The 13,219-nt window shown below is 49.5% G+C and overlaps 1 protein-coding gene across 1 annotated transcript in view; it reads right to left on the reverse strand.

Moving 5' to 3' along the window:
• Positions 1 to 449: 449 nt before the first annotated feature.
• The window catches only part of adipor2 (adiponectin receptor 2), an 82,554-nt gene continuing 69,784 nt past the window's right edge, over positions 450 to 13,219 (reverse strand). Inside the window, exons 4-8 of the mRNA XM_071331788.1 lie at positions 9,732 to 9,903; positions 6,388 to 6,574; positions 5,795 to 5,982; positions 4,421 to 4,614; positions 450 to 2,286 (exon numbers count right to left, since the gene is read on the reverse strand). Of these exons, the coding sequence (XP_071187889.1) occupies positions 2,158 to 2,286; positions 4,421 to 4,614; positions 5,795 to 5,982; positions 6,388 to 6,574; positions 9,732 to 9,903 (870 nt within the window). The 3' untranslated portion in view covers positions 450 to 2,157. The remainder of the gene's footprint in view (positions 2,287 to 4,420; positions 4,615 to 5,794; positions 5,983 to 6,387; positions 6,575 to 9,731; positions 9,904 to 13,219) is intronic.

A 13,219-nucleotide genomic window follows, 5' to 3' on the forward strand; every position in this document is an offset into this window, starting at 1 on the left:
AGGTGGGACCACTGTTCTCTAGTGCAACTGAGATCAAGGTGTCAGATGCACCGCCTGTATATCGTCACAATGAATACATGACTGTTAGTGTTTGAACTGGAGTGACTGGTACAGAAGTAGTAAGACTGAGCAGGTGTGTGGCGGATGAATCTGAAGTGGAGAGAGAAGGATCTCAGCCTCAGCACAGCTATGCACCGTGGCGCAGATACACGTCTAGAAAGTAGATCTGATACACATGAATAACTAAAAGGACTCAATTCAATCCGTATCGCCGAAGCTCACCTCGCATTGAGCCGACTTACGCAGCGTTTACCACGAATGCAGTCTCCGCGAAACGACTGCTTTTAAATCGTGCTATAACGCTGAACTTCGTCAATGGACTGAATCAAGCCCTAATACACCACGCAGAGCCCCAGAGTGACACCCCTCTGAGTGAATCTGCTATTACATGTTTCCATCTTTTCAAATCACATACACCCCCTTTAAAAGAGAATAGAAAACCTCCCCAAAAAACAGACACAATTGGTACAGTATTGGAGCAAGAAAAAAACCGACTTAAAGCCTGTGATGATAATGACTATTAGACTAAATAATAGCATTCAAAATAAACACATTTAAATGCATATTTTGTTCTGAAATATTGATCTTCTGTTTTTATTCTGAGTCCCAAATGGCACACTATTCCCTATATAGGTCACTACCTGGTCAAAAGTAGTGCACTAAATAGGGAATATGGTGCCCTTTGGGCCGTAGTCTTAAAGTCAATGAATCACACACTTCACACAAAACGTAGTACAAAGTCACTTTATGCCAGAGCAGAAAGAAGAGAGGCTCGCTTGGTAAGGGGATAGAAACGGACAACATCTCACTGATGACAGTTTCACTTACGGTTTGAGAAACAAATGCATCCCCAATGGCACCCTGTTCCCTAAAACATCCTCGTACTACTTTTGACTTACGCTGGGCTCTGGTCAAAAGTAGTGCACTATATAAAAAGGGAATAGTGTGCCATTGTGGACACGCACCGACGTTGGCTTCTAATGTTAGGAAGGACGGGTGGTGTTGACTGTTGGGATGACACACTAGTCAGTGACACACTAGATGTCACGGTCTAATGGAATGAGATAAAGTAGCTACACGTCAACTATTCCTCATGTAGTGCACTACTGTTGAAAAGAATATGAACAGAATTCAGCACCTGATTTGTCAACTGGGGCTCAACTTCAGCCAGTCACAGGTCACATCTCCACCCTCGGGCTTAACCCTTGCTGAGCCGGAGAAATTGCCGACCCTCCTCCCTCGTTATGAAGTTGGATCTCCCTCTCCCCTTCACACGTCTCAACTCTTTGTGCCATAGCTCCCTTCAACAGTGTTCTCCTATATTCCCCACTTTACTTCCCCCCTCTGGCCAAATGATTGGTTTTTACACAATGGTGTTTTCTTGGTTGTTGCCGCATCATCTTTGTTGATTTTTTAAATTCAATATCTTAACATTTTTTTTATTTTTTATTATTATTATATATATTTTATACAAATCTATATAACCCGAATTTAGAAATCTTATTTACATGAAAAACGTTGAAAAGCGGCTAGCCTGCCCGTCCCCCAATCCGCACCCACCTTTTTCATGAAAAAAATTAAATAAAATCTACACATAATTAAATTTTCTTTCTCTTTTTTTGTAAAGCTTTTCTTTCCACCACTATAGCATTAAGAAACCCCCAACATTGTATTTTTTTGTTGCTTTGCACCGTGAGCACAACGTTTAGAATGATAATAATCAGAACAACCACTTCAATATTTTACTCAAAATTCACACTATTTTTTTTTTGTTGAGGGGGCGGGACCAGTCTCAAAAATGTCCAAAACCCCTAGATGCAGTTATTGAAAACAAGATGGAGGAGAAGAAAAACAAACGAGACGTAGGTCATTTTTTCCAACTGAAAAGAAAACCTTGTCTTTTTTTCCACGTGTGTCCTCTAAGGGGTCTCCTGTAGACATGTACAGAGAGAGACGGGTCGCTACTGGGGAGTCAGTGTGTGTGTGTGTGTGTGTGTGTGTTCATCAGTCTCCCGTGTCTGTATGTGTTATGCGTGTGTGTGTGTGTATATATGCGTGTCTCCCCCTGGTGGTGTGTTGACGTGACGTGCAGGATCTTCACAGGGCATTGTCCTCTTCACAGCCCGCCCCGGCAGCGTAGCGGAAGGCCTGCAGGTTGGACACGCCGTGGAAATGGACGAACGCTCCCGCCACCACCAGGACGTGGAACAACTGATGAGAGTGGAACTGGAGGGAGAGAGAGGAGGAGAGAGGGAGGATCAGTGAAGATTTCAGTTACTTCTGATTTAGCCTCCATGGTTGCTGGGTCATGTATCGACCTACATTAGTGAAGCCTGACTACCAGTCAGTTTTTATATATATTTTTATTTAACTAGGCAAGTCAGTTAAGAACAAATTCTTATTTACAATGATGGCCTACAACCACCAGCCAAATCCGGGTGACGCTGGGCACCACCCTATAGGACTCCCAATCATGGCCGGTTGTGATACAGCCTGGAATCGAACCAGGGTGTCTGTAGTGACACCTCTAGCACTGAGATGCAGTGCCTTAGACCGCTGCACCACTCGGGAGCCCGTGTCCCAAGACAACTCCTTCACTCATTGTCATGTTTGGTTTGCAACAGACGGACATGGGAGTTAACAAGAGAACCAACAGATCTGGGACCAGGTTAACGTTCATGTGCTCTCTATGTTTGTAGTAAATAATGTCTGAGGATCAGAGATGGTGTCTCTAAAAACAGCCCATAGCTCCTTTAACATCAAGATGGTCCACACAGTCAGCCGTACATCCAGGTGTGCCACTAAGACACAGGAAGTTTCAGTCCAGGGTTTCCCCAAACTCCGTCCACAGGACCCCAAGAGGAGCACGTTTTGGTCTCCCCCCAGTACTACACAGCTGACTCAAATCACCAACTCATCATCACACCTTGATCATTTGAATCAGCTGTGTAGTGTTAGGGGGGAAAAACAAAACGTGCAATCCCTTGTGTGTTTGTGTAAACAACATGCCCAGACTATGTCATGGAGGAGTTGGTGTAGACCAAATACCTGCCACGCTACATTGCTCATCTAACTCAGCGATGTACCATCATGCCCTTCTGTCCCGGTCCTCTCCTCCCTTCTACGTGGGTAACACAGGGCTCATGTTGGGGCTAACTACCATCTCCAGATGTAGAAAACGGGAGGGAATAATCCCCCACACACTGACCTGAGACACACACACACACTACTGTCCTAAAGTACTGGAACAGAGAGGATATTAACCTCCCACTACACACTACTGTCCTAAAGTACTGTAACAGAGAGGATATTAACCTCCCACTACACACAGTACTGTCCTAAAGTACTGGAACAGAGAGGATATTAACCTCCCACTACACACTACTGTCCTAAAGTACTGTAACAGAGAGGATATTAACCTCCCACTACACACTACTGTCCTAAAGTACTGTAACAGAGAGGATATTAACCTCCCACTACACACTACTGTCCTAAAGTACTGTAACAGAGAGGATATTAACCTCCCACTACACACTACTGTCCTAAAGTACTGTAACAGAGAGGATATTAACCTCCCACTACACACTACTGTCCTAAAGTAGTGTAACAGAGAGGATATTAACCTCCCACAACACAGTACTGTCCTAAAGTAGTGTAACAGAGAGGATATTAACCTCCCACTACACACTACTGTCCTAAAGTACTGTAACAGAGAGGATATTAACCTCCCACTACACACTACTGTCCTAAAGTACTGTAACAGAGAGGCTATTAACCTCCCACTACACACTACTGTCCAAAAGTACTGGAACAGAGAGGATATTAACCTCCCACTACACACTACTGTCCTAAAGTACTGGAACAGAGAGGATATTAACCTCCCACTACACAGTACTGTCCTAAAGTACTGGAACAGAGAGGATATTAACCTCCCACCAGCTGAGGACCAGAAAGGGGGGAGGAGAGGGGCAGCGAGGCCCAGCCTGACGTCCCTGTTCTGGGCTAGCTCTCCCAGGCCTGCCCCCTCTCCAGCTGGGTGTTAATGAAGGGGAACCACCGGGTCACACGTGACGGGGTGTAAAGGATGGTACTGTCATACTAAATGATCTAACCACAGCCCTATACAATGTCCTCAATTCATTATTGACCTTCAGCTGTTTGAGGGAGACTGAGGAAAAGGTTTCCCCAAAACAAACACATCTGGGATCAATCAGCCCACACTAAACAGCCAGAGAGTTATATTTAACTCCACTATGTGTGTCTCCAAGCTGTCCCCGTGTGTGTGTGTGTGTGTGTGTGTGTGTGTGTGTGTGTGTGTGTGTTGCTGACTGCAGCTCAGAGGTTCTCTACTTGTACCCACCCAGATGTCACATTTCCCGGGGAAGAACCTCTCTGGGATGCGGGCTGCGTAGATACAGGCTCCAGAGATGTAGAGAGTAGCCATGAGGAGGAGCCAGCCCATCTGACCCATAGTAGTGGCTCGCAGCAAGCCTTCAGTGATGACAAAGTGCAGGGTGGGGACCACACCGCTCAGACCCAGACCTACAAACACTCCTGGAGACAGACAGAGACAGACGGGTTAATATAGACAGACAGACGGGATAATATAGACAGACAGACAGGGTTTAATATAGACAGACAGACGATAATACAGACAGGGGTTAATATAGACAGACAGACAGGGGTTAATATAGACAGACAGACAGGGGTTAATATAGACAGACAGACAGGGGTTAATATAGACAGACAGACAGGGATTAATATAGACAGACAGACAGACGATAATACAGACAGGGGTTAATATAGACAGAGACAGACAGGGGATAATACAGACAGACAGGGGATAATACAGACCGAGGGGTTAATACAGACAGACAGAGACAGACAGGGGTTAATACAGACAGACAGGAGTTCAGACAGACAGACAGACAGACAGGGGTTAATACAGACAGACAGGGGTTTGTTCACATCTGAGTGGTTACACCTGACAATAACTGTACCCTCACTGATCTCGTTCTGTTGATTTCACTGATGTTACATAAGGCCTCGCTACACATGACTGTCCACTGTATTTCCAGAGAGACAGAGGAAGACAGACAGAAAACTGAAGAGGAAAAGAGAGACCGAGTGAGAGATGGAGAGATAGAGAGAATGACCCTCCTGTCCTACCCTGCCTGGCAGCCACCTCGTCTTAACAGACACTGGGTCCCTGGGTCTGGCACCAGGCCGCTGGGCCTAACGACCCCATAAACGTCACAGAGGACTGATGAGCACCAGTTTAACGGGCTCCATAAAACACAAAGAGGAGGGAGAGGGTGTGTGTGTCTGTGTGGGGGGAGGGGGGGGAGAGAGGATAGAGGGGAGGGAGGGAGGAGGAAAGACGGCCAGCCTGAGGGCAGCCTGGCACGTGGAAAGGAGATGGGGGGATGAGGAGGAGCAAGAGGGAGGAGATCCCAGTGTTGGCTCATTATTTTAGGGCCCCCTCTACTGGCAGGAGACCCATCAGGAGACTAAGAGAGGGAGGAGGGAGAGAGAGAGGTGGGGAATTCACCAGAGATACAGCTAGTTATGTTATTAGAATACGTTGGGCAGGGGAGTCGAGACGGAGAAGGGACTGATACACAAAACCAAGATGGAAACATAGATCAAACTGAAAGGATATGAGCAAACATTCATTCACACAGTTTAGATTCCAAAACAAAAAGGGCACGTAGACACACCCACAGTGACTGACCTGCTCTGACGCCGCGGTACTGTGGCTTAGCGAAGAAGTCACACTGTGAGACGATGATGGCAGAGACTCCTAGTATGCAGACTACTACCAGGTAGATTAACCTGGGGTTGGGAGAGCAGTAGAACGAGTAGTAGAGCCACGGAACAAAGGAGCCCATGATCAGGAAGGCTATGCCAGAGTAGTCCAGTCTGGAGACAGACAGAGAGACAGATGAATGATCTGGATCAGAGAAACTACGTGTCAATCATTCCGTTTCCACAGTAACGCTTAGGGAACATCTACATTGTGACGTCATGCCAATAAAGCAATTTGAAATTGATATATTTTGTTTTATTGACACAGAGAGAGAGACAGACAGAGAGAGACAGACAGAGAAAGAGAGACAGACAGAGCGAGGTTACACCAATGACTAAACATCTGTTCCATCAACTGCTTCAACCAATAGAACCAACGGAATAGTCCCAAAAGTGCAAACTCAAGACAAAATCAAGTGTAACCCCCCAATTAAAGTATTTGGCACTGGTTCTGCTATCAACACGTGTGGTGCAGTCTGGAGTCAGGTGCACGAAAGGCTAATTTAACCATGGTCTTACTTGGAGAAGACGCGAGAGACGCCCTCAGAGTGGCAGTAGACGGTGTGGAAGAGCCAGGAGAAGGACAGACACAGGATGGCCCCGATGAAGAAGATACCGATCACTATCTTCTCCTGGAACGGGGCAGCAAAGTACATGTTGGAACGAAACATATACATGATGCCCAGGCACAGGAAGAACAGACAGCCTGGAGGAAGGAGAGAGAGGGAGAGAGATGGAGGGAGGGAAGGGGAAGAGAGATGGAGAGATGGAGGGAGGGGGGAGAGAGAGAGGGAGGGAGGGAGGGGGAGAGAGAGAGATGGAGGGAGGACGGGGGGAGAGAGAGAGGGGGGGGAGAGAGAGAGAGAGAGGGAGGGAGGGAGGAGGGAGGGGGAGAGAGATGGAGGGAGGAAGGGAGAGAGAGATGGAGGGAGGGAAGGGGAGAGAGAGTCAGTCTGATCTATCAGTTGTATACATACTGAATCACAGTGATCATATGGACTCCTGTTCAACGTTATGACCTAGCTAGCTCAACTTTACTGAGTTTTGTCACATATACTATAGATTTATAAAAACATGTCTGATTTATATTCTAATTTGTAGTCTCACTTGTCAGTGGCTGTGGGAAGAGACTAAACGATGTGAGTTGTGATACTAAAAGTGTACACTAGGTGGTAGTGGTGGGTAGAGAACGCACTTTGTTTGTGTGCACATGAGGTGTGATGGTGTCCCGCCTTGATTCAGTCAGGCTGAGTAACAATATGGCTGTGTCCTCTACAGCGGGGGGGGGGGGGCTGTGTCCTCTACAGATGGAGGGGGGGGGGGGGGGGTCCTCTTGTCCAGTGTTTCTCAAACTGGGTCCTGGGGCCCCCTCTGGGTGCAGGTTTTGGTGTTAACTCTAGCATTACACTGCTGATTGAAATAACCATCACATCAAACGTTGATGATTTGTATCAGCTGTGTAGTGCTGGAACCAAAACCAAAAGGTGGTTCCCCCGGGGGGTTGAGTCAGTAAACTGAGTCACACTATGCAACAGATTCACCAGAAGGAGAGAAACACAGTGAGTTACTTCACTCTGCTAGCCACACTGACCTCAGTGTGTGTAGACCCTGTCAGACCTCAGTGTGTGTAGACCCTGTCAGACCTCAGTGTGTGTAGACCCTGTCAGACCTCAGTGTGTGTTGACCCTGTCAGACCTCAGTGTGTGTTGACCCTGTCAGACCTCAGTGTGTGTAGACCCTGTCAGACCTCAGTGTGTGTTGACCCTGTCAGACCTCAGTGTGTGTAGACCCTGTCAGACCTCAGTGTGTGTAGACCCTGTCAGACCTCAGTGTGTGTAGACCCTGTCAGACCTCAGTGTGTGTAGACCCTGTCAGACCTCAGTGTGTGTGGACCCTGTCAGACCTCAGTGTGTGTGGACCCTGTCAGACCTCAGTGTGTGGACCCTGTCATAACACCACAACCTCCTGTCCCCGTTCTCAAAAGGACAGTGGGCTTCTAACCCAGCTAAATGGCTCCAACCCTAACCCAGCTAAATGGCTCCAACCCTAACCCAGCTAAATGGCTCCAACCCTAACCCAGCTAAATGGTTCCAACCCTAACCCAGCTAAATGGTTCCAACCCTAACCCAGCTAAATGGTTCCAACCCTAACCCAGCTAAATGGCTCCAACCCTAACCCAGCTAAATGGCTCCAACCCTAACCCAGCTAATTGGGTCCAACCCTAACCCAGCTAAATGGGTCCAACCCTAACCCAGCTAAATGGTTCCAACCCTAACCCAGCTAAATGGCTCCAACCCTAACCCAGCTAAATGGCTCCAACCCTAACCCAGCTAAATGGTTCCAACCCTAACCCAGCTAAATGGTTCCAACCCTAACCCAGCTAAATGGTTCCAACCCTAACCCAGCTAATTGGTTCCAACCCTAACCCAGCTAATTGGTTCCAACCCTAACCCAGCTAATTGGTTCCAACCCTAACCCAGCTAAATGGCTCCAACCCTAACCCAGCTAAATGGCTCCAACCCTAACCCAGCTAAATGGCTCCAACCCTAACCCAGCTAAATGGTTCCAACCCTAACCCAGCTAAATGGTTCCAACCCTAACCCAGCTAAAAGGTTCCAACCCTAACCCAGCTAAATGGCTCCAACCCTAACCCAGCTAAATGGTTCCAACCCTAACCCAGCTAAATGGTTCCAACCCTAACCCAGCTAAATGGTTCCAACCCTAACCCAGCTAAATGGTTCCAACCCTAACCCAGCTAAATGGTTCCAACCCTAACCCAGCTAAATGGCTCCAACCCTAACCCAGCTAAATGGGTCTAACCCTAACCCAGCTAAATGGGTCTAACCAACTAATGTGAATATTCAGTTCTGTTTACTCAGAGGCCCTGTCCTTATTTAATGCCCAACGCATCTGCGCTGGAGCGGAAGAGAGTCTGTGTGTCTGTGTGTGTGTGTGTGTGTGTGTGTGTGTGTGTGTGTGTGTGTGTGTGTGTGTGTGTGTGGTTTGCTCTGTGCTCCCATATTATTCTATCATTTCTGCACGTGTGAGCAGGGACCTCATGTTAGTCTGTCTGTGTATTGGCTGGTCCTTAGTCTGACTCTCTCTGTGTGTGTGTGTGTGTGTGTGTGTGTGTGTGTGTGTGTGTGTGTGTGTGTGTGTGTGTGTGTGTGTGTGTGTAGCGTCTTAAACCCGGCATGATGGAAGCAGCAGAGTGCTAGAGCAGAGAGCAGATAGCGGGGAACGTTAACACCATTACGAGTGATTAGGGCAGGACGTTATGACATGGCAGATTAACCATGCTACTCTATAAAGAGACAACACATAGTATTAAACACTGTGTTTTATTCTCTGTGTGGCTCAGCTGTGGCCTGCTAATTCTCTCTTCTCCTCTACCACCCCACCCCCTCTCCTCTACCACCCCACCCCCGCTCCTCTACCACCCCACCCCCGCTCCTCTACCACCCCACCCCCGCTCCTCTACCACCCCACCCCCTCTCTGCTCCTCTACAGTTTGTGGTCCCCAGAACAGAAAAGGTTGGGAATGACTGTTCTGTGATCTAATTAGCTGTGGGTTTCTAAGGGTGTAGTGATCTAATTAGCTGTTAAGTCACTCAAACCAAAGTAAATGTCACCATCAAAAGACATTAATTTGCTAGCTTTGTTTGAAAAATATATTTCAATTTAAATGCTAGCTTGGTGTGTGTTAGTGATTGTGTCGTCCCCCCCCGACCACTCTCTTACCCAGCAGGTGACTAGCTTGGTGTGTATCAGTGATTGTGTCCCCCCCCCCGACCACTCTTACCCAGCAGGTGACTAGCTTGGTGTGCGTTAGTGATTGTGTCCCCCCCCCTGACCACTCTTACCCAGCAGGTGAGTCCAGATGTTGCCCGTCTCAGTGTGGATCCTGAAGATGCTCTTGAAGCAGGCCCTGAAGGAGGGCATGGGCGGTCGGTGGCCGTGGCGGAGATACTCGTTATCCTTCAGCCACTCAGGCAGCACGTCATGAGGGATGACCCGCCACCGGCCTTCCCACACCTTGGAAGAAGACACAGGGAGAGACGCGGAAAAACACTTCATTAGGGTTTCCTCCGAAACGGGATTGAACTTGAGTTACGAATATAATTATACAAGTGAGGGGGAAAAGGAGTGTTCTCTTTCGTGTATCTCTCATATTTCCATTTGATGTTCAGGGTGAATTGACATGTCCAGTGGAGACGCAGGCTGGGACAGAGCAGGCTGGGACAGAGCAGGCTGGGACAGAGCAGGCTGGGACAGAGCAGGCCGGGACAGAGCAGGCCGGGACAGAGCAGGCCGGGACAGAGCAGGCCGGGACAGAGCAGGCCGGGACAGAGCAGGCCGGGACAGAGCAGGCCGGGACAGAGCAGGCCGGGACAGAGCAGGCCGGGACAGAGCAGGCCGGGACAGAGCAGGCCGGGACAGAGCAGGCCGGGACAGAGCAGGCCGGGACAGAGCAGGCCGGGACAGAGCAGGCCGGGACAGAGCAGGCCGGGACAGAGCAGGCCGGGACAGAGCAGGCCGGAGGGAATAGCTACACTGTTTATATTCAGCCATATACCCAGACCTTTATTCAAGGTTAAATGTGGCGATTCGTGCTTTCAGTGTTGCGCGAATGCCGCCATCCATCCACGGTTTCTGGTTAGGGTAGGTTTTAATAGTCACAGTGGGCACAACATCTCCAATGCACTTCTTTATAAACTCAAGCGTGGCTTCCGATTGGTCAGACCAGCGTTGAATGGTTCTCATCACTGGTACATCCTATTTGAGTTTCTGGCTTTAAGATGGTACGAGCAAGATGGTGTCGTGGTCGGATTTGCCGAAGGGAGGGCGGTAGAGGGCTCTGCATGCATCGCGGAAGTTAGAGTAGCAGTGATCAAATGCATTACCCATGCGCATAGTGCAATCAATATGCTGATAGACTTTAGGTAGCCATGTTCTCAAATGTGCTTTGTTAAAACCCCCAGCTACAATGAATGCAGCCTCAGGTTATGTGGTTTCCAGTTTACATAGAGTCCAGTGAAGTTCCTTTAGGGCCATCTTGGTGTCTGCTTGATGGGGAATGTACACAGCTGTGACAGCTGTGACGAGAATTCTCTTGGTAGGTAAAATGGCCGGCATTTGATTGTAAGGAATTCTAGATCGGGTGAGCAGAAGAACTTGAGTTCCTGTATGTTGTTATGATTAGACCATGAGTCATACACCCCCGCCCTTCCTCTACCCAGAGGTGTTTATCTCTGTCGGCGCGATGCATGAAGCCCAGTGGTTGAACCGACTCCAACATCATATCCCGAGAGAGCCATGTTTCCGTGAAACAGAGAATCTTACAATCTCTGATGTCTCTCTGGAAGGCAACCCTTGCTCTGATTTCATCTACCTTGTTGTCAAGAGACTGGACCTTGGCGAGTAGTATACCTGGGAGCGTTGAGCGATGTGCCCGTCTACCGAGCGGGACCAGAAGACCGCTCCGTCTGCCCCTTCAGCGGCGCTGTTGTTTTGGGTCGGATACTGGGATTAGAGACATTGTCCTAGGAACAGAGTAACCGCTGTCAGGACAGGAAACTAGGAACAGAGTAGCCGCTGTCAGGGCAGGAAACTAGGAACAGAGTAGCCGCTGTCAGGGCAGGAAACTAGGAACAGAGTAGCCGCTGTCAGGGCAGGAAACTAGGAACAGAGTAGCCGCTGTCAGGGCAGGAAACTAGGAACAGAGTAGCCGCTGTCAGGGCAGGAAACTAGGAACAGAATAGCCGCTGTCAGGACAGGCACTAGGAACAGAGTAGCCGCTGTCAGGACAGGAAACTAGGAACAGAGTAGCCGCTGTCAGGGCAGACACTGGGAACAGAGTAGCCGCTGTCAGGACAGGAAACTAGGAACAGAGTAGTCGCTGTCAGGGCAGGAAACTAGGAACAGAGTAACCGCTGTCAGGACAGACACTGGGAACAGAGTAGCCGCTGTTAGGGCAGACACTGGGAACAGAGTAGCCGCTGTCAGGGCAGGAAACTAGGAACAGAGTAGCCGCTGTCAGGACAGGAAACTAGGAACAGAGTAGCCGCTGTCAGGGCAGGAAACTAGGAACAGAGTAGCCGCTGTCAGGGCAGGAAACTAGGAACAGAGTAGCCGCTGTCAGGGCAGGAAACTAGGAACAGAGTAGCCGCTGTCAGGACAGGAAACTAGGACCAGAGTAGCCGCCGTCAGGGCAGGCACTAGGAACAGAGTAGTCGCCGTCAGGGCAGGCACTAGGAACAGAGTAGCCGCTGTCAGGGCAGGAAACTAGGAACAGAGTAGCCGCTGTCAGGGCAGGAAACTAGGAACAGAGTAGCCGCTGTCAGGGCAGGAAACTAGGAACAGAGTAGCCGCTGTTAGGACAGGAAACTAGGAACAGAGTAGCCGCTGTCAGGGCAGGAAACTAGGAACAGAGTAGCCGCTGTCAGGACAGGAAACTAGGACCAGAGTAGCCGCCGTCAGGGCAGGCACTAGGAACAGAGTAGTCGCCGTCAGGGCAGGAAACTAGGAACAGAGTAGCCGCTGTCAGGACAGACACTAGGAACAGAGTAGCCGCTGTCAGGGCAGGAAACTAGGAACAGAGTAGCCGCTGTCAGGGCAGGAAACTAGGAACAGAGTAGCCGCTGTCAGGACAGGAAACTAGGAACAGAGTAGCCGCTGTCAGGGCAGGAAACTAGGAACAGAGTAGCCGCTGTCAGGGCAGGAAACTAGGAACAGAGTAGCCGCTGTCAGGGCAGGAAACTAGGAACAGAGTAGCCGCTGTCAGGGCAGGAAACTAGGAACAGAGTAGCCGCTGTTAGGACAGGAAACTAGGAACAGAGTAGCCGCTGTCAGGGCAGGAAACTAGGAACAGAGTAGCCGCTGTCAGGACAGGAAACTAGGACCAGAGTAGCCGCCGTCAGGGCAGGCACTAGGAACAGAGTAGTCGCCGTCAGGGCAGGAAACTAGGAACAGAGTAGCCGCCGTCAGGACAGACACTAGGAACAGAGTAGCCGCTGTCAGGGCAGGAAACTAGGAACAGAGTAGCCGCTGTCAGGGCAGGAAACTAGGAACAGAGTAGCCGCTGTCAGGACAGGAAACTAGGAACAGAGTAGCCGCTGTCAGGGCAGGAAACTAGGAACAGAGTAGCCGCTGTCAGGGCAGGAAACTAGGAACAGAGTAGCCGCTGTCAGGACAGGAAACTAGGACCAGAGTAGCCGCCGTCAGGGCAGGCACTAGGAACAGAGTAGTCGCCGTCAGGGCAGGAAACTAGGAACAGAGTAGCCGCTGTCAGGACAGACACTAGGAACAGAGTAGCCGCTGTCAGGGCAGGAAACTAGGAACAGAGTAGCCG

This window comes from Salvelinus alpinus, chromosome 11 (genome assembly GCF_045679555.1).
Source record: "Salvelinus alpinus chromosome 11, SLU_Salpinus.1, whole genome shotgun sequence".
Classification (NCBI taxonomy): Eukaryota; Metazoa; Chordata; class Actinopteri; order Salmoniformes; family Salmonidae; genus Salvelinus; species Salvelinus alpinus.